General features: G+C 40.7%; 5 protein-coding genes across 5 annotated transcripts; 2 read left to right on the top strand and 3 right to left on the bottom strand.

Annotated features, from left to right (window-relative positions):
• Positions 1-1,307: 1,307 nt before the first annotated feature.
• N7503_000931 (putative NUDIX domain) lies at positions 1,308-1,610 on the bottom strand (the record flags this gene model as incomplete). The annotated part of the gene is made up of 1 exon (XM_057060492.1): positions 1,308-1,610. One exon carries the CDS (start codon positions 1,608-1,610, stop codon positions 1,308-1,310), a length of 303 nt encoding a protein of 100 aa, XP_056927415.1.
• A 2,010-nt stretch (positions 1,611-3,620) lies between these two features.
• On the top strand, positions 3,621-5,340 carry N7503_000930 (fungal specific transcription factor domain-containing protein; the record flags this gene model as incomplete). Its single annotated transcript, XM_057060491.1, has 4 exons — positions 3,621-4,012; positions 4,067-4,273; positions 4,328-4,605; positions 4,658-5,340. The coding sequence occupies 4 exons, from the start codon at positions 3,621-3,623 to the stop codon at positions 5,338-5,340; spliced, it is 1,560 nt and encodes a 519-aa protein (XP_056927414.1).
• A 152-nt stretch (positions 5,341-5,492) lies between these two features.
• N7503_000929 (mannosyl phosphorylinositol ceramide synthase SUR1) lies at positions 5,493-5,972 on the bottom strand (the record flags this gene model as incomplete). The annotated part of the gene is made up of 1 exon (XM_057060490.1): positions 5,493-5,972. One exon carries the CDS (start codon positions 5,970-5,972, stop codon positions 5,493-5,495), a length of 480 nt encoding a protein of 159 aa, XP_056927413.1.
• Positions 5,973-8,946: 2,974 nt separating this feature from the next.
• On the bottom strand, positions 8,947-10,091 carry N7503_000928 (uncharacterized protein; the record flags this gene model as incomplete). Its single annotated transcript, XM_057060489.1, has 3 exons — positions 8,947-9,657; positions 9,707-9,998; positions 10,048-10,091. The coding sequence occupies 3 exons, from the start codon at positions 10,089-10,091 to the stop codon at positions 8,947-8,949; spliced, it is 1,047 nt and encodes a 348-aa protein (XP_056927412.1).
• A 6,034-nt stretch (positions 10,092-16,125) lies between these two features.
• On the top strand, positions 16,126-17,208 carry N7503_000927 (RTA1 domain-containing protein; the record flags this gene model as incomplete). Its single annotated transcript, XM_057060488.1, has 3 exons — positions 16,126-16,394; positions 16,464-16,858; positions 16,910-17,208. The coding sequence occupies 3 exons, from the start codon at positions 16,126-16,128 to the stop codon at positions 17,206-17,208; spliced, it is 963 nt and encodes a 320-aa protein (XP_056927411.1).
• Between the last annotated feature and the right edge of the window lie 1,125 nt (positions 17,209-18,333).

Here is an 18,333-nt window from a genome sequence, read left to right as displayed (position 1 = left end):
CCGCTTAGAAGATAGCTTCGGAACCTGATGAAATTCGACTTGAAGCCATATGGCCCTTATAAATACTCCTATCGCTCTCGCGACATCGATCAATCCGCTCAATATTGCATCAGACAGTTTCTTTGGTTGCCTTGACTTCGCATCGGGTATAGTGAGGATAGTCTGCCACCACCTGCGGTACAAGGGATGTCTTTTAGTCTCTCGGAATCTTGATTGACAGGGGGGTAATCGCAGATATACATTGTGTTATCACGCCTGTCGGCAAACACATAAGCATTTTAAAAATCAAAAGTGTTGTCTTTGAGCTTCAGGTTCGTGGAAGGTGAAGACCGTATGGAAAATGATTCTTGTGGTGCCATGTCATGTGTTCAGAGCATACGGATTCGTTCTCTACTTCAGTTTATGTCCAGGAGCAAGAAACGAAAGACTTGGAACCTTGGATGATACACGTTTTTTTCTTTTTCATATGGTAAATTTGCGACACTGGCACCAAGTATGACCCCTCGGATTCAAATGAAACTTGTGCAAACGCTATCATGTTCACTGGCGCCGGTGCGTCTATGATAATAGTGAAGGTCTTAACAAAAGCCGACGTGCCGAATTTCCTCGAGGGGTGTCATTTGCTTTCCAGTTATCTGAACAGAGTACATATGCCAGAAGATTGATTCTGGGAGGAGCTTCTAAAGGCACCTGGAGAATAGTGACTTACGGAACGGCTTCGTAGTAGCAGTTGTGTAATTGGAAAGCTCAACCAGACTTTTTTACAGTGGTGAGATGAAGAAGCTGTAAATCTTGTCTTATTGTTTGAAGAGGGTTCTCTAAGTACCATCCTGGCCCGCTGGATTGGCAGGCTAATTGAGCCATACGGGGTAAATTCCAAGCCAGTTTTAAGCGATACCAAAGGTTTCTTGTGTCATCAGTTTGAGCTCAAGACCACCGGGGCTGCTGTTCCTGCACCACTAATCTGTAGATTCAATAGCCCTGTTTTGAAAGGGCACCGGTGAGCAACTGCATAATAAAGCATGTAATTGTGGTTGAAAGGACTGAAGTGAACGGTTCGAGCTGAGTTGCGAGTGGGGCAAGGCAACAAAGTTGAAAAAGGTAGAGTTGAAATATGTCGGAGAATATTTCCACACGACAATCCCATTGGTTATTGAAAGCCGCCAAATTCACTTGTCGTCTGAATCACAATCTACAACCTTCACCCTCCCACACATGAACTGAATTTCAAGTCTTTCAATCAGTTTCTAAGGCTGCGCGCCCTTGTAAAAGAAATAGGAATGCCCCAAGGCAACCAGAAATAGAATTCACTGGGCTTCGACTATATTAATTGCCCGTTGAAGGACCATGCGGTCGTTGGGAAAACTGAGCTTCTCTAATGCCTCTTGAAGAGGCAAAAATGCTGGCGCGAACTGCTCCTCCCCCCCTCCAGAAGGAAGAACATCCTTGTCCAACACCGCAATATACCACCAAATGGTTTTTACATCGTTTCCGCCCTCATCACTTAGTTGCCGCATTGTGACCATGAATGGCTCGGTAAGGTTTTCATAAGAGCTAAATTCATCTGGCATGTGTTCTTGCTCGTCTGTGGGAAGGGCACGCGTGCGCATCATGACAGGGTGAAGGTTTAGCCAGTGTCTTCAAATACCTCACGTAATGCGGCTTCTTGTCGGTCCTTTCGCGAGGAGCCATTCCTCGTTGGCGTGATAATGTATCAGGCACACTTTTTTGTTTTGACTGGCGGTCAGGTCGAACAGAATCGCCCCGCAGCTCTCAACAAACTGCTCATAGGTGTATTGGGTGGCGTTTTTCAGTGAAGCCACCATGATGAATTGCTATAATAATCAGTCTTCAAATACGTGGCCGAGTTGCGGATTTGGTGTACTCACTGCATTCTATTTTGTACACTCTGGAAAGAAGACCAGCTGGATGATTTTCAAAGCTAAGCTTGAAAAAGGTTCCCAGTATTGGTCCACATTCCAAATTGAACACGATTCACAAGCGAACTCGTCTTAAGCCGGCAGAAGATCGGGACGATATCCACTCGATTCTACCACGTCATACAGGAATAGGGAAATTCGATGGTGATTAGGCGATTCAATCTTCGGCTTCGGTCACGAACGCCTCTTTTCAGAGCAATGAGCACTCGCGTGCTTCTTCGGGCAATGAATGGGTGAGGATGCCGGCAAAGGTGGAAACAGAGGACACAGAGTTGAGAGCCGCGCCCTTATCTCATATTTGGGACATGCAGGCGATGACCCACTTATCTTTCTGGCAGATCTAACACGGAATTCGATTTAGTGTCGCTGCATGGGCTTTTTATAGTAACGTTGACTGGCTTCCGTACCCTTAGTCGCCGAAGGTTCTCCGATTGCCCACGCAGATCTTGGAATCAAGATGAAGAGCAAGATGGCTGAAAGATCAACACTAAATATTGATAATATTGATGCCACAACACGTGTTTTCTATGCGGAAAACTATGTTGAATGCGCCTCCGTCAGGAAGAGAAAGCTCACCTCCAGAACCGTGCGTGTGCGTCACAATGCAGCGTTCTATCTCAGTAGATATATTTTCGCCCAAGAGCTTATTCTTCCAAGCCGAGAAACATCCCCATGTTTTTCTACGCAATGGGGTCACAGCCCATGCGGCTTTCTATAAAATTTGACAATTCGAAGATGGGTGTCATCATGGATATATTGATCCAAGGGTCAATAAACATAAAACTAAAAGGGGCGAAATCTAGGTTGCGGGGTTTTAGCGAACGGCAGATGGATTTGTGGCCCCACTTTGATCTAGGGACCTTAAGCTTGTCCCAGTTGCCTTTCAATTTGAAGCCCACGTTTATCCCTTTTTCTTTTGAAGTTCCCTTATTTTACTTATATTGAGAGCTCGATAGTCCGGTGGTCAGGATAATTGCGAAGATCTATTCAAACTTGCAGCTTTCCTCAACTAAGTACTGTCTCAGGATGAAGAATGGAACTTTCATAGCAGGGGGCTAAAAGGGTCCTTTGGACCCTTGGTCGCACCACGTCGATGCGCCAAGGCCCCTGTGTAGCTAAGCCACGCGCTGACGCGCCAATGCACCAAATCCTAGTCAGCTTGGCGGAATAGGAAATCACTCTTATCAATGGGCGGGAGCAGTTCTTTTTTCCACTTCTAAATCTGTTCCACCTACGGCAACCGCCCCGAGTTTTGGCTCTCGCCACTAGTGACAAGCCGCTCACGTCATGTCCGATCCCCAAAAGAGGAAGAATTATTCTAATGGCTCTTCAAAAACCTGTCGAAATTGTGCCAAAGCTAAGATAAGATGCGTCCGACACAGGACGACTGGTGATTGCGACCGGTGAGTTACCCCCATCGTGGGCACCTAGCGTACTTATACTGGAGATAGATGCGACCGCCTGGGAAAGATTTGCCAGTATGGTGGAGATCAAAGCACTCTCATCGGAACAATTCGCGAGGAGAGTAAAGATAGGTATGATTGATTTCAAATGACTACTTCGTTTTCTCATGTTGACAGTGCCAAAGAAGGATAGAAGCACTGGAAGCTAAAGTTGACCAGTTACTGTTACGGTCGGCGACTCAAAGCCTTGTAAGCGATTGATTTGAATCATGTGTTAATGGAACATTGTCTGACAGGTCAGAAGAGAGCCGAAAGCGTGACCGATGAATCTTCAGCCAGTTTTGCTGCCAGTGGCCCTGCAGCTTGCACAGATGTCATCGATCAAGGGCTTCTAACGATCGATGCAGCCAATGTTCTTCTTAAAGGGTATCGAACTACGCTTGCGCCTTACTGCCCGTTCGTCATTATCCAACCGCAGGTAAATGCCGAGCAGTTGCGCCGAGAAAAGCCCTTCCTTTTCCTTGTCACTATCACGGCCGCATTGTACAGTAATATGCCCCTGCAGCGAAAGTTGGAGATGGAAGTAAAGAAGAAAATCTCCGATTGCATGATTGGAGGTGGGAAAATTTCATTTGAGGTTTTGCAAGCTCTTTTGGTCCACATTGCATGGTATGCGACGATTTGCTTCTCCACCCTCTTGACTTCTCTTGACAAAAGCATTAGGTGCCAGTATCACTCCAGGCCACGTCGTTACGCTCAGTATTTACACCTCGCGCTTAGTATCATCACTGATCTACAACTGGATCGATCCCCCGAACATCGATTTTGGACGACTCGAGTCAGCTTCGATGGTGATGACGACAAAGAGATAGTTTCTTGGGGGCGAGAAGAAAAGCGCGCCATTATTGGATGTTTCTATTTTTCATCCGCGTAAGTTTACAGATGGACGCATCAGTCCTCCATGCAGCAACTAATATGTCTAAGAATCTCTCAAATCCTTCAAAAGCAGTTTCATTTCCCATATTTACCATATCTCGAGAACATTGGCATGGAGTTGGCAACAGATCCGGAATATGCGTCCGATAAATACCTTCTTCATATTGTGCGACTTCAACGTATTTCAGCGAAGATCGCTCTTTATTCGGCCCCAAATTTTCCCATGCCTCATGAGGCCAACTCAGGCATCGAGCATTCATATGACAAGTTGAAAGCAGAACTTTCTTTGTACCAGTCCAATCTGCCATTCCCTTTGACTGAAAACCGTTAGTTGAAGTGCGTCGCACATTATGAATTGATTCTGACTTTCCAGCACAGATATCCTTTTCACGAACTTCCATGCAATCGAGCTATGTTTATGCCAAATAGCTGTCTTTGACTACAACCGAAATGCGCAGAGCATTCGCCATTACTCATCCTATCAAATCGATGCTTTGCACATGGGCCTCGCTGTGTCCAAGACTCTGCTTGAATTCTACGTATCCCTTCCCTTATGCCACGACGTTGCATTCAATAACGCGATATGGGTTCAGCTTGGTTTCGCGGCTACACTTTCCTGCAAGCTGTCTGTAGCGGCTATGGGTCCGTCAGCCCATTCCCACACGGTTGAGTTGTGTCGTGCGCTTGACATTTCCAATATTTTGAGCCGCTGCATTCTCCGTGTCCAAGCTCTCGTCACGTCAGATATGGATGCATCTGGCGATAGAGATGTGTTTTACCACTATGAGAGGCGCTTAAAACGCGTTAAATGGTGGTTTGAGAATAGGACACTGTCTGGTTCCAATAATGATCCTTCTAAACATGGTGCTCAACTACCATCTGGCGTAGACTCATCTACCATGGCTGCAAGTCAGCACCTTGGTGTATCGCACCCTTCAATGGATGACTTTGATTTCTATTTACAGTGGCCGGGGCTTTTCTCCGATGCCTCAGTCGAAGGACCTTTTGTCGACTGGGTAGGACAGCCGATACCATGCTTTGATCAACAGCACTTGACGTGAAATACCTGCATTGAAGGGCTGCCATTACCAATACAAACCCTCAGCAGTTTTCTCCAGGGGACAACTTCCTAAGATACATAGACTCAAGCATGTATTTATCGGTTGGTTTACTAGAACGTCCAGATCGGCCGTCAGACGAAATTCAATTTTACCTAAACGATGCAATTTGTAGACGTTGGATCACGGAGCCTCCTGGGACTCATACGGATACCAAAAGTGGTGGTAGCCATCACAGAGAGCGATATTGCTGCTCCAAGCCACCCGAAGGGGTTCTCAAACACAAATCGTGAGATATAAAACTCGTCACCAAACGGTATCTGAGGTTCATAGATCTTGAAGATGGAGCTTTGAATCCCAAGATACAACTCGGATGGCAAAATTGTAATATCCAGGCCCTCCTTTGTGAAGCGAAGCCAATTTGCAAGGACACGGCTATCGAGAACGGAACCCGTATTGAAAAAGGCCGTCACGGATCTGGACATGAATGGCCTGTGCCCATGGATATCATAAATACTGAGCGCGAGCTTGATCACAAATGGATGCTTGGGCTTGCTTGCAATCAATTGCTGGCTGACCCCGTGTGGCCAGCTTTCAGGCAAAATGGCTTCAGTGCCATTAAGTAGTGGCTCCATGGGTAGTTGGCACCCAACCTCTGGATCTAAGTAAATGCCTCCATAATACCAGAGTAGGAAGTATCGCAATGCACCTATTCGTTGCAGTGGTACTTGGAACTCCATAGATGTTGAAAGAAACCATGTGAAATGCGATTCGATGAACTGGTGTGCTGTCTCATCTGTCCAAACATATTGTACATAGGTCACTTTACATACTGGATTTTCTTTGACGGGTGGGGATTTCCTATTCAGGTTGCCGCCGCTTTTATGAGGGCGCTCAGACTCAGGCTCTTTGAGTAATTTTCAGTCTGGGCTCACGCTCACTGGCAGTCTATCCCCGAAGAAGCATAAGTTCCCCACACTAATTACTGACCCATCGACATTTTGACGGCCCTTAATTACCGCACTATAGGTGCTCCATGAGGTGCTTAATCTCTTATCTCTTCTTTCAAAATTAGAGCTTAATAACGTAAATCTAAAGCATGCCTTAGCGCTTAATACCAGCGAAAGAGAAAATATTTAGTCGTCTGAAATACACATTAGAATATTAATTCAACCTCTAGTCTCGCAATTCAGCTCTAGTTACCTAGTTTCCCTATTTCTTATCTTATTCTTCATCTTACTTATCAAATGTTGAGATTTGATACTCGCTGCGATAGTTATGGGTAAGAAACCCTTTTTTACTGAGATCTATAAGTGCTAAAATCATGTCTTGGCCATTTACCGTTCATGAGAGCTCAGAATTGTCAGAGCACAATTTACCAGTTATGCCAATTTTGAAGGTCTACTCAATTTCAGCTGCTACCATTGATCCCAACTAACTAGGGACAGGAAAATTTGAATAATCAATCCTTGGGTCGCACGAATGCTTGCATGGTGCTTGATTCAAATGTGAGCCGAGAAGCCCCATACAAGAGGAAAGGTGCAAATCTTCTTGTAAAGTTCTTTGTCGCGTTAACTGTGTCCTCTGTTCTAATTCACTGTTTGTAGTAGAGGCTTGCTAATAGGAACCATCGTGAGCACCTTTATTCGTCAGACGCCGAAGGGGTTTTGGAGCTGAGTTCCCTGAGTGCTTGAACTGACTCTAGCTAGCTACCATCCGAGGAGTAGACATGTTTTCCCCACCAGAATAATGGATGCCACCGAATTGTGTTTTCGAAGTGGATGATGTGCTTCGAGACTGGACATGGAGAGAGCCGATTGATTTCATCCACATGCGCTTGATGTATAAGGCGCTCCCTCCAGAGGGGTAGAACTAGCTGTGTAAATAGGCATACGAGTGAGTTTTGAACTTATCTTTCGGTCCCACGGAGTAGTGGTGAGTCGCGTGCTTATGGCTTCTTAATAGTGTCCTTGAACCAGATGGCTGAATTGAGCAAATGGAATTGGACTTCCGTGTCTATAGTGACGATAGTACTTTAAGAAAAAGACCATAAGTTATGGGGTTGGGTGATGTGTTCATTCGATGCTCCGAGCGAGCTAGGCAATTTCTTAGAACCTATGAAATAATGCGCTCCGCAATTGGAAGCGTAGGTCGTGGACTTGTATGAGGTAGAATACAAATTTACCATAGGACCTTAGCCTAAAGACAAGCTACTGAAAGAGGCCGGGTACCTCTAGTATGCCCATTGGAATGCTGCTTTAGTGGCTGGGCAGTATGGCTACTCACCCACTCTGATGAGCTAGAGTCATGGACGAAGGATGAAGTGCAGGTCTTTCTGGCTCAAGTGCGCGCAGAACTCAAGTATACTCAAATACATGCTTATAAACCTGCGTAAGTTATCGCTCAAACATTGTTGGTGGACAAACTCCACTAAGTGAATATTGTGAAGGAACCGTGTGTGGGCAATAAAGGCTACCAATGAGGAATTACAAGAGAGGGCAAAGTTCAAAATACTTGACTGGCTGGGTATTCTTTTGTCTATTTTATTGCTATCTGTCCTTGGGGATCAGGGCGGGACAAAGGATTGCCTTTTGGTCCGGAATAGCATAGTCAACACAAATGATTTTATTGACATACTTAAAATAGGCCCGTGCAAAGCCAAATATCATATAGTCGTAAATACGATGCATCTTGGTTCAGGGCAATCTGCCGACGCGTAGGACGCAGGCTTTGTCCCTGATTTAGAAATTGGCCGCGAGCCACAATTTCATGGCTTTTACTGGATTTCTCCGAACATTTATCCGGAGTTTTCGCATATACAGATAGCTCGGAATTATGAACGGAGACTTCAGTGTGTATATTGTCAAACCAAAGACCATTCCAGAATAAAACTTGTATTTTTAAAGAAGTTGCGCTAGGGTATACTAAGCACCTTTGCGATCGCTGTTATTCTAATACGCGTCGCCGTTCCCGGCATCGTCTTCAAAAGCTATCTGTCATCATTCGAGCTAATGACGGTCTTCAAATGTTTTTCTGAACCTAAATGTGCTTCTCCACTGACTATATGGAGAGATGATGCTTTTATTTGCTCATTGACTTGGAGGTATGTTATATAGTACACTGGAAGCCTACGTAGCCCCAAGGCGTAGGCTGAGGATTCACAATGCTCCTGTGGCCCTTGAGCATCAGATGGTGTCGTAACTTAACGGACCTGAACTTCCCACCGTATCCTTCTTTTCTTGATATACGCAAATCTTCATTTCCGAGAGGGCTTCGAAGAGCCTTGATTGATGCATCGGTATCACGCCCTTATTGCTGATTGGCAGCTTTCTGGCAGTATTGGGGTTCCTCTGGACTTTCCCTAGGAGAATTGAACCCGTGTTAAGGCCATACAGTCAACTGGCAACCGTAGAGACCTGCAGACGAGGACCGCAGGACGTAGACAAGATCTCACGAGCGATACCCACTGTTACCAGTTTGCGTCGTCTAACAAGAGTATAGATAACCCAACTATATATAGAAAAAGAATTCTTATAACCCAACAAGAACATGGGAACGAATTGAACACTGCCCACCAACTTCAAACCCCGGGTTGGCGAGTAGACTAACTCAAGCTTCCTTGGCGACTGCATTCCATTCATCGACAAAGCCATCTTCGAAGTCTTTTCTGCTTTTTGTTGGTCTCCAGCCAAGCTCATGGGCTCGATCAGCTGACGATCGAGCACGCGATGCATATGCAGCCTCCAGATTTTCCGCAGGCAAGCCAGCTCCAAACTTTTCAGATGCCTGCTGAAGGGTGATCTGACGCACGGTATAACTCTTGAGATAGCCTAAGGCGTGTCCTACCTCGGCAATTCGTTCGGCAACTTCCCGCCACGACTGATGACCTGACTGACAGAAGTAGATTCCGTTCAAGTTGGCCTCTAAATCATCTCCAGCGAGTATGCGTGCGACCATCAGCTCATAGAAATTGGCCAGATCAACGACGTGGACATGGTCCCATTCCGCCTCGCCCGCGCCAACGCGAGAAGCGTAGCCATCCTTCAGGGCAGCGCGCATCATGGTATTGATCTGAATAGAACGACGGTTGAAAAAGCCAGTCCCCTCGCCATAGATGGTAGGGGGCATAATAACGTAGGTCTTTATACCAGCTGCCTCTCCTTGTTCGCAGACCAATAGATCAGAGGTACGCTGGGGGTATACCTCTATGCTTTGCCGATAGCGTTCATAGGCATAAATGTCATTTTTGTCGGATAGGACGGCCGATTCAACATAACCGCCACTGAATGGCTTGTCTGCAATATTGGATGTACCAGAAGTCTTATAATATCAGTGAGTAATCTCAAAAAAGAAGGCCGTGATAACTGACTTGGATAAGGTGCCCTAATTTGCCGGTCTTCTTCTGGCGGTCATCGAGCCCACGAAGAAGGGCCTCAGCAGAGGCAGTGTGGTAGGTTATCGCAACATTGATGACAATATCGTGCTCACTAGCAGCCTTCCTCAAAGCCTGGAGGTCGTCGAGCCCATCAAACAAGATTGCGTTGACACCTTTCTCCGAGAGGAGGTCTGCTTGGGACTGTTTACGGACAATTGCAGAAAGCTTGCTAGCTTTGACCATTTCATTGGTGGAGCTAAGCAACGTAGACAGGACAGTGCCACCGCTGTTTGGGATTAATAACTCTTCGAAAAGCGTGAATTGGGGTCACGAACATGTAACCGGTAGCGCCAGTGAGGAGGATCTTGGTTTGAGGCATGGTATATTCAATTTTTAGCTTCTGCGAGCAGGATGAAAATAGCGAGAGTATTTGGCTTTTTTAAGCTATTTATATGAAGGTATTTTAAAATTCCGATCGACGCCATTACGTTATTCCGTGTCGCCGGCTTAGTCAAACATAAGGTGATGCATCTTTACAGCTTACAAATGCATCCCGCAGCTGTGCGGTTAAATTTCGGTTAAACCCCAGGAATTAATTCAAAACGGCGACTTGAGCTCCTGGGACTGATGCGCCTTAATTGTAATTTTTAATCCATTCGATTTATGGTTCCTGGGACCTTCTATAGACACCAAGCATACTTTAGCGAACTACTTCCTAGGAGCACTCGAAGTTATGTAGGAAATCCTTGAAGGGTAACGAGAATAAATGAGTAAAGCCGAGTGTTGTTGGGAGCGAAACGCTAGATAGAAGTTTATAGTCCAAAAATCTTAAATTTCCCTTTCCCCCCCCCCCCAAAATTACTACTGCCAGATTATGACATTACGTAGTCATATGGAATAAGCCACTCATTTTGAGATGGAATAATGGACGCCGGTTTGAGCAAGTGGAACTTTCGCGTAGAAGTAGTGGACTGCATTATATTGAGGTAGCTCACGCGTGCCATTGGCTTCTGTGGGTTGCGCTCAGTGAGCGAATCACATCACTCAGGGCAGGCTCACTGAGCATGAGCGTGAGCTTACGTAATGCGCAGTGATTCGATCACTGCCGCCTGAGGCCTTACTCAGATCTACTCAGTGAGTAAAAGCGGCGAGGGGGTGAGCACTAATCCGGAAAAAGAAGCCAAGAACCGTCAAAGAAAACCCGGTACGTAGGAGGGGTTTTGCTCTTGACAGGACTTGCTGGCATCTACCCATTCGGCTGGTGTATTGGTGTCCAAATTTCTCCAAATGCGATGTATGATCCTTGGAATGTCCCGCATTGTATCTGCGGGTGTAGTAATTATGTCATTCGACGGGGGAGGCGCTCTCAAAGTCGGACCAGAAGTCGACCACAGAGTCCCGCCTTCATTCGAACTCATATTTGCTGACAGAGTGTCGATATTGAATAGGTTGGCATTTATTGCAGATGCAAACTGTATCGAGGAGTGAATTGAAGAGACACAGAGGAAAGAGAGATAGACAACAAAGATAGTGATCGAGGGCGCTCTCCAGACATTTCGGTGGATCCAAGGCGATGAGGAGACGACCGGAATCGAAACCTTCCATCTGGCCACCAAGTCAGGATATGAGAACTGGCATTTTTCTTCATCCCATCATTGCGCATGTTGTTGATGGAGATCTCAACTGTACTGGATGAAGAAGAAAAGGTATTGCTGTCGTAGTTGGCTTCGAGACCAGCCAGAGGAGATGAAACAAGGCTTCCGAGGGGCGGAAAAGTGAGCAGTTCTGCACAACGGTATCTGATAAGTCTTCAATATAGTTAGCGCAGGATGAATACATTTTTTTAGCTCGAGGTGATTAGGCGCTCTTAGCACTATCCGTATTGTGACCAATTCCCTGCCCACCCACTCTTTAGCAAGTTCTTGGCAGCAAAAGCATACAGCGGACATTGGATATGCACAATGGTAGCCTGAAATAATATCAGCTGCTGCGCCATGCTAAGCATGTATATGTAAGGTTCTCTAGTGGATTCTCCGTGTCCGTAGTCATTTTCCGCGTGTCCGCGTCCGTGTCCGTAGGACAATACTTATTTATACCCGATCCACGCGGCTAATCTCTTAGTAAAGGTCTAGGCTATGGCTCCAGAAAACGACTCAAGCCTAGGCTTCTATAGGACCTAGGTCTAGGTCTAAGTATTAGACCTAGCCCTAGGCCTAGCCCGGGTCTAGGTTAAGGTAAGGTAACCTAGACCCTACCTAGGACCTAGACTAGGTATCTATTAGGGCCCTAGGAAAACCTAACTTTATATATAATTAAGGTCTTAGCGTTTATAAACCTACTAACTAATTAATATATAATCTTAGTATTTTTTGCTATTTTAGTAAGAACTAATATAAATAGACTTCTTAGATCGTAATATTACTTAGTTTAGATAAAATAATAGCTAGTTTAATTAATAATATATTCTTCTATATTAATAACGTTTAAATAATAATAGTTTCTATAGTTTTAGTAGTATTCTTTTAGTTATATAAACTAATATACTTTAAGTTATAGAGATATATTCTAAATCTAGTATTAAGTAAGTATAACTTACTTATCTACTCTTAGGTTTTATACTACTAATTTACCTTAGTCTAATAAATATAAACTATAGAATATAAAGATAGAATATATAGAATTAATTATTTAAATAATTTTAGAATTTTATTTAATATTACTTAAGAGCTAGTTTATTAAGGGGTGGCCCCTTAATAAAAGCTAAGTATTAGATTAAAATTTTTTAAGATTATTTTTATAAAATTAATATAGGAATTAGATTATTTCTAGGTTTTCCTAGGTTTTTCTAGATTATTATTAGATTATAGCTAGGTTTTATTAGGTTTTTCTAGATTATTATTAGATTTTACTAGGTTTTATTAGATCTAGCTAGGTCCTATTAGGTCTTATTAGATTATATCTACTTCTACCTATTATACTTACTAATTATATTAAAGTAGTATATTTACTTTTTAAGGAGTTAATTTATTTACTTAGCTCTCTATTAGCTATTAAGCTACTATATCTTCTAATTTTTATAGATATTATCTTCCTCTCCTATCCTTTACTTCTTATTAGAATAGATTATTCTTTTATTCTTTTACTATATCTTAGAGTTAGTAATCTAATCTTATATTATCTATCTATAATAGAGATATAGGTAATCTTAGTTATCTTATCTCTTTAAACTACTTAAGTACTCTTAATCTATCTATTAGCTAGTAAATATTTAATCTTAACTCTATTAATCCTAAATTCCTTTATCTAGTTATTCCCTTAGTACCCCCTATTTCTCTTATATATATTAGACCTAATTAGAGAAAGGTATATATTCTTTATAATAAAATAACTTATACTAAATAGATAGATTAGTAGCTATAGACTAATTTTAGAATAAAGAAAAAGATCTACTAAGATTTAAGCTACTAGGCTAAGATCTAGAGTAAATTTAACTAGATTATATATACTATAGATAAAGCGCTAAAGATTATATATAAGAATTATAGATAGATTCTTAAGTATCCCTATATTCTTTATACTTATATAGCTAATTAGAAAGTATAGTATTATAGTATATTTTTTATATTAAAGTATATTAAGAGTATAGCTTATTAAAAGGCTAAGCGTAGATCTATTATAGAGATAATAAAGTTTCTTAAGAAAGTAGTAAGTTCTTTATAATTTTTAGACTTATATATACTAATTTTCCTTAAGAATAATAATATAACTATAGCTTCTTTCTTATAAGAAGCCTAAGAAGAAGAGATTTTATTATTCTTATCTCTTAATTAATTTTTATTTTATCTTATTAAATACTCTAAGTTCTAGAGCTTAATATAGATAGCTTATACTTCCTTAACTACTCTATTTATCCCCTCTATAGATACTATTTATTACTAGCTATAAACTTTAGTTATTAGTTAATAAAAGTATATACTTAAGCTACTTCTAGCTAGCTTAAAAATCTCTATTACCCTTAATTACTAGATATCTCTATTTTTATAGGTATTTATAGCTATTATAGGCTACTTTATTAATTATAACTAGATATATTAAGAGATACTCTTAGATTTTAAACCTATCTATAGGATATATTCTAGTATAAACCTAAGTAATACCCTAATAGAAATCCTTCTAGAATATAGAATTAAAGACTAGGTATTTAGCTTAATTATAAATAATATATTAAATAATAAGACTCTTATTAAGAGCCTTTAGTAGGTTCTAGTAAAGGGTATTATTATTATTTAAATCCCTTATCTAGCCTATATTATTTAGCTTAGCCTTAACTAGCTTCTTAGATATATTAAGGTAGTTCTAAAAAATAATACTATAGAAATAAAATAGACTAATTAATAATCTAGAATAGTATAAGAGAATATATAATAATAGTAGTAAAGGATCTCTTTTATACTTAATAAGATATACTATCTTATAATTTATATTAATACTAATCTCTAGCGCTAAGAGATATTCTATAGCCTATAGATCTAGGATATAAAGCTTATCCTAATCTAAGATATTAAGATCTAATAAAACTCTATATTTCTTATACTCTATTATATAAAGAGACTATAGTCTATCTTTAGCCCTTTTTATAAAGAGTATACTTATCTTAATCTATTACTAGATACTAAAGAGTAGTGCTAAATTAACTATCTTCTTTATATTATAGAGCTATTCTTTAATTATATTTTATAACTTTTAAAGACCTAGGATATTACTATATATTATACTTTTAAGATCTATAATAAGCTCTTTAAGTATCTTAAGTAATCTATAAAGTAGCTTAGATAAAAGTATATTTTATAGAAAACTAAGATACTAAATATACTTATAGTAAGTTAATTAAAACTTAATAAGTATTACTTATAGACTAATAATATTTAAGGGTATATCTTTATAATCTATATAATACTTATATCTATTAATAAGTTTTAATTCTTTTTTATTAATAATTAGGAATAAGAGTAGTATAATTAATATTAAAAGTCTTTCTAAAAGACTCTTATACTATACTAAGCTTAGCTTTCTAATAATTAAGAGTTACTATCTTTAATAGATCTACTTAGATTAAGCTTAAAGCTTAATAAGATATTAAATAGTAGTAAATAATAGCTAATTAGAGTTAAAGATAAGTTAATATAATATCTTAATAGTAATTAATAAAGCTTATTATATTATCTTTTTTCTCTCCTAACTAGTTAATAAATATAGTTAATATCTATTCTCTTATCTTTTAGAGGAATAATTAATACTACTTCTTAATAATTATAGCTCTTATAAGAGATATTCTCTTAGTATTAGTAATAGATACTAATATAAAGAGACTCTTTAATATAGTCTAAGATATCTACTACTACTATAGAGGAAGAATAAAGTCTAAAATAATTTAAGAGCTTATAATATTCCTTTATACTTTAAGATTTAATCTTAAAGAGTAGGATATAAAGCGCCTTAAAGAATTCTTTACTTAAGATAAAATTAAAGTAATAAAAGAGGAGAAAGATAAGAAATATAATAAGATTAAGATAGAGCTAATAAGTAATACTAAAGAGGCTAATAAATTAGAAAGTGAGATTATAGTAATAGATAATATTAAGAATAAGGCTTCTAAGCCTTAACTACTAAAGAATAGTATATAGCTATAAGTATTAGGATAAAAGCGTAAATAGCGAGAGGATAATACTTTTAAATATTACTAGATAGTTAATTTAACGCCTTTACTCCTTAATTAATACTTAGCTTAAATAAGCACTTTATATCTAGAGTTCTACTTAGATTATAGAGAATTATAGAGAAGATATAATAAGAATATCTAAAATTATAAGAAGAATTTATATAATTTATATAGTTAAGATCTCTAGTATATTTATCTTATTTATTATCTAATTAGGTACCTATTAGGTACCTAGTACTAGGTCTAGGTAGAAGGAGGTAACCTAGAACCTAGTGCTAGGTTAAGATTTTGGCCCTAGACCTAGACCTAGCTAGGTCTAGGTCTAGGCTAGGTCTAGGTTCTACTAGGTTATGCGGAAGCCTACTCGAGCCCTACCTAGGGGCGGTTTTACTATGCTACCCTATTATCCTAGATATGCCTCTATAAGATATTAGGCGAATATAAAATATGTACTCCGTAGACCTTGACTTATGGTTTAGTTCGATCTCCTAAATACCTGACGGACACGGGCTACCTGAATAGATTATGTTGACAGTGGTGAGCGACAACGATAATGATTTATTTTAGGCACATGGAGGTTGCCAGAGGCGAGCCACTCACTCATAAGGAATCAGAATCGTTGTTGAAAAGGCCTTCACGCACCTCTAGAACAGGCCACAAAAAATACAAGAAATACAAACCATTTAACATCGACATGGGAAATTCAACAGACACTGATTCTTGCACTTTAAACACTTGTCCCATCACCGAAGCCTATGTCTACTATATTCCATCACTGGCAGGAAATGCCTTTTACCTGGCACTTTTTGCTATCTTCTTGGTAGCCCAACTGGGATTGGGAATTAGATACAAGACCTGGGGCTTCTTAGCCGGCTTATTCGGCGGCCTGGTGCTCGAAATCATCGGATATTTGGGAAGAGTACAATTGCACAACAACCCATTCGTCTTCAGCTCATATCTAGAGTTAGTCATCATATCCTGCCTTCTCTGATACTCACTAGAAAGTTACTCACGGAAACTGCAAATACCTAGATATCTGATCTGCCTCACCATTGGGCCGGCCTTCTTCAGCGCATCAATTTACATTTGCCTTGGACGAATCGTGATAGTCTATGGCGAGCAGATATCGCTCCTTCGACCTCGCACATACACCATGCTCTTCGTCTTTTGCGACCTAGTTTCGCTAATCTGTCAAGCCGCGGGTGGTGCTATCACATCAATCGCTGACGCTGATCAGCAAGATCTAGCGCAAACTGGCGTTAATATCATGATCGCTGGTTTAGCAATCCAGGTGGTTTCCCTCGTGCTCTTTATGGCTCTTTGTCTCCAATATGCATGGAGTGTGCACAAAAACCCCGACGCTCTTAATAACGCATCAAATATGCGTGAACTTCGAAACCGCTTTAGATGGAAAGCCTTCCTTGCTGGTAGATCCGTCTTCCTTCTTTTCACTGACTAAGTGCTAATTGAGTGTCCAGGCCTGACCTTGGCGACTATTACAATTTTTGTAAGGTCTGTATTCCGAGTCGCTGAGTTGAATGGCGGATTCCACAGCTCGCTGGCGAATAACCAAGTTCTCTTCATGATCTTGGAGGGAGCCATGATCGTAATCGCCATTCTATGCTTGACAGTTCTACATCCGGGCGTCTGCTTTAGTGGTCAGTGGAATCAAACTAAGTGGAGTTATTTGGCAGGCGACGATCGTAAGGAGAATACTTATGCCTTACAAAGCTGGCAACGGAACACATTGACCACTTCTTTGGACAATATTAAATGATACTTTTTTGTCTTGGGGGTTTTCCTTCCAAAAAGAGTCACCGTTTATTAGTCGGGTTAATTAGGCCGTCTGCCGCTACGCAAGCGGACTTGTTGGGACAAGGCTTGGAGGCTTTTCTTGGATTTGTGTCCGCTGCCTGAAGTCTCAATTAGAGCTGCAGATTACCAAATCGTCATTTAGAGAGACTCGCCCATTGGGCAATTATATGCCTAATCTTTAAAGGTAAGAAATGCATAATTTTAACAGAATTTCAAGAAAGGTTTGAACTTGATCGAGGGTAGAAAGAGCCTTCAATGTTGGAACCTTGGAAATGTAAAGAGGACCAAAGAGTTGAAATCCCGGACATTGGTGAAATACATATTGATCCAGATGAGCCGGTATTTATAACTAGTACAATATCTCTTTGAACACGTAATCGGGGTCGAAAAACTTGTACCTTGATTCCCTGTCTCGCCGGCCGCCCGGGCCACCCCAGAGTATATGATACCGATTTCATATCTTGACAACAACGCATCTAAACTGTACCGATCGTTAACAATGCTTCCTCTGCATGGCTTCGGTCTAACTTACAAAATTAGTGCAATTGATTGGGAGAGTCCTATAGTGTTACCATCAAACATGCAGTGAACTGGCCAGTTGAGCTCAATTAAGGATACAATCGAAATCCGGGGTACACCATCATAAAATTCTACGTTTAGGGAGAATGATGTAAAAGTTATGGTTATCGAAATAACAAGTAGTAATTTATTGCCTTTACTATGGGTTTTGGGGTGACCGAGCAGACCGGGTGGCCGCCGGGACAGGGAGCTACGTTACCGATAGTATGAGTCACGTAACGTATTCCACAAGCGAGTCGGCCATACAAGCGGCCCGACCACTCCAAACCAAATAGTAAATCCAATTTATTATTACAACATCTCAGCGACCACGAATATAAATTATATTAAATTCTCAATATTATCTCTTCTCGAGGTCGAGTTAACGAAGCTTGGATGTAACAGCTCGGTGTAATTTAATATAGGAATTCATATGGTTCCCAAAAGAACACCTTACGGTTTGGCAATTTCAGCTCTAGGTATATATATATTTGACTCAGCCATCTTTAGAAATCGATCAAACTCCGGT

The sequence above is a fragment of the Penicillium pulvis genome, assembly GCF_028828015.1.
Source record: "Penicillium pulvis strain IBT 33274 chromosome Unknown contig_10_segment0_segment0, whole genome shotgun sequence".
In the NCBI taxonomy this organism is placed as follows: Eukaryota; Fungi; Ascomycota; class Eurotiomycetes; order Eurotiales; family Aspergillaceae; genus Penicillium; species Penicillium pulvis.
Note: the sequence above shows the minus strand (reverse complement) of the source record. Positions and strands in the feature narration are given on the sequence as shown.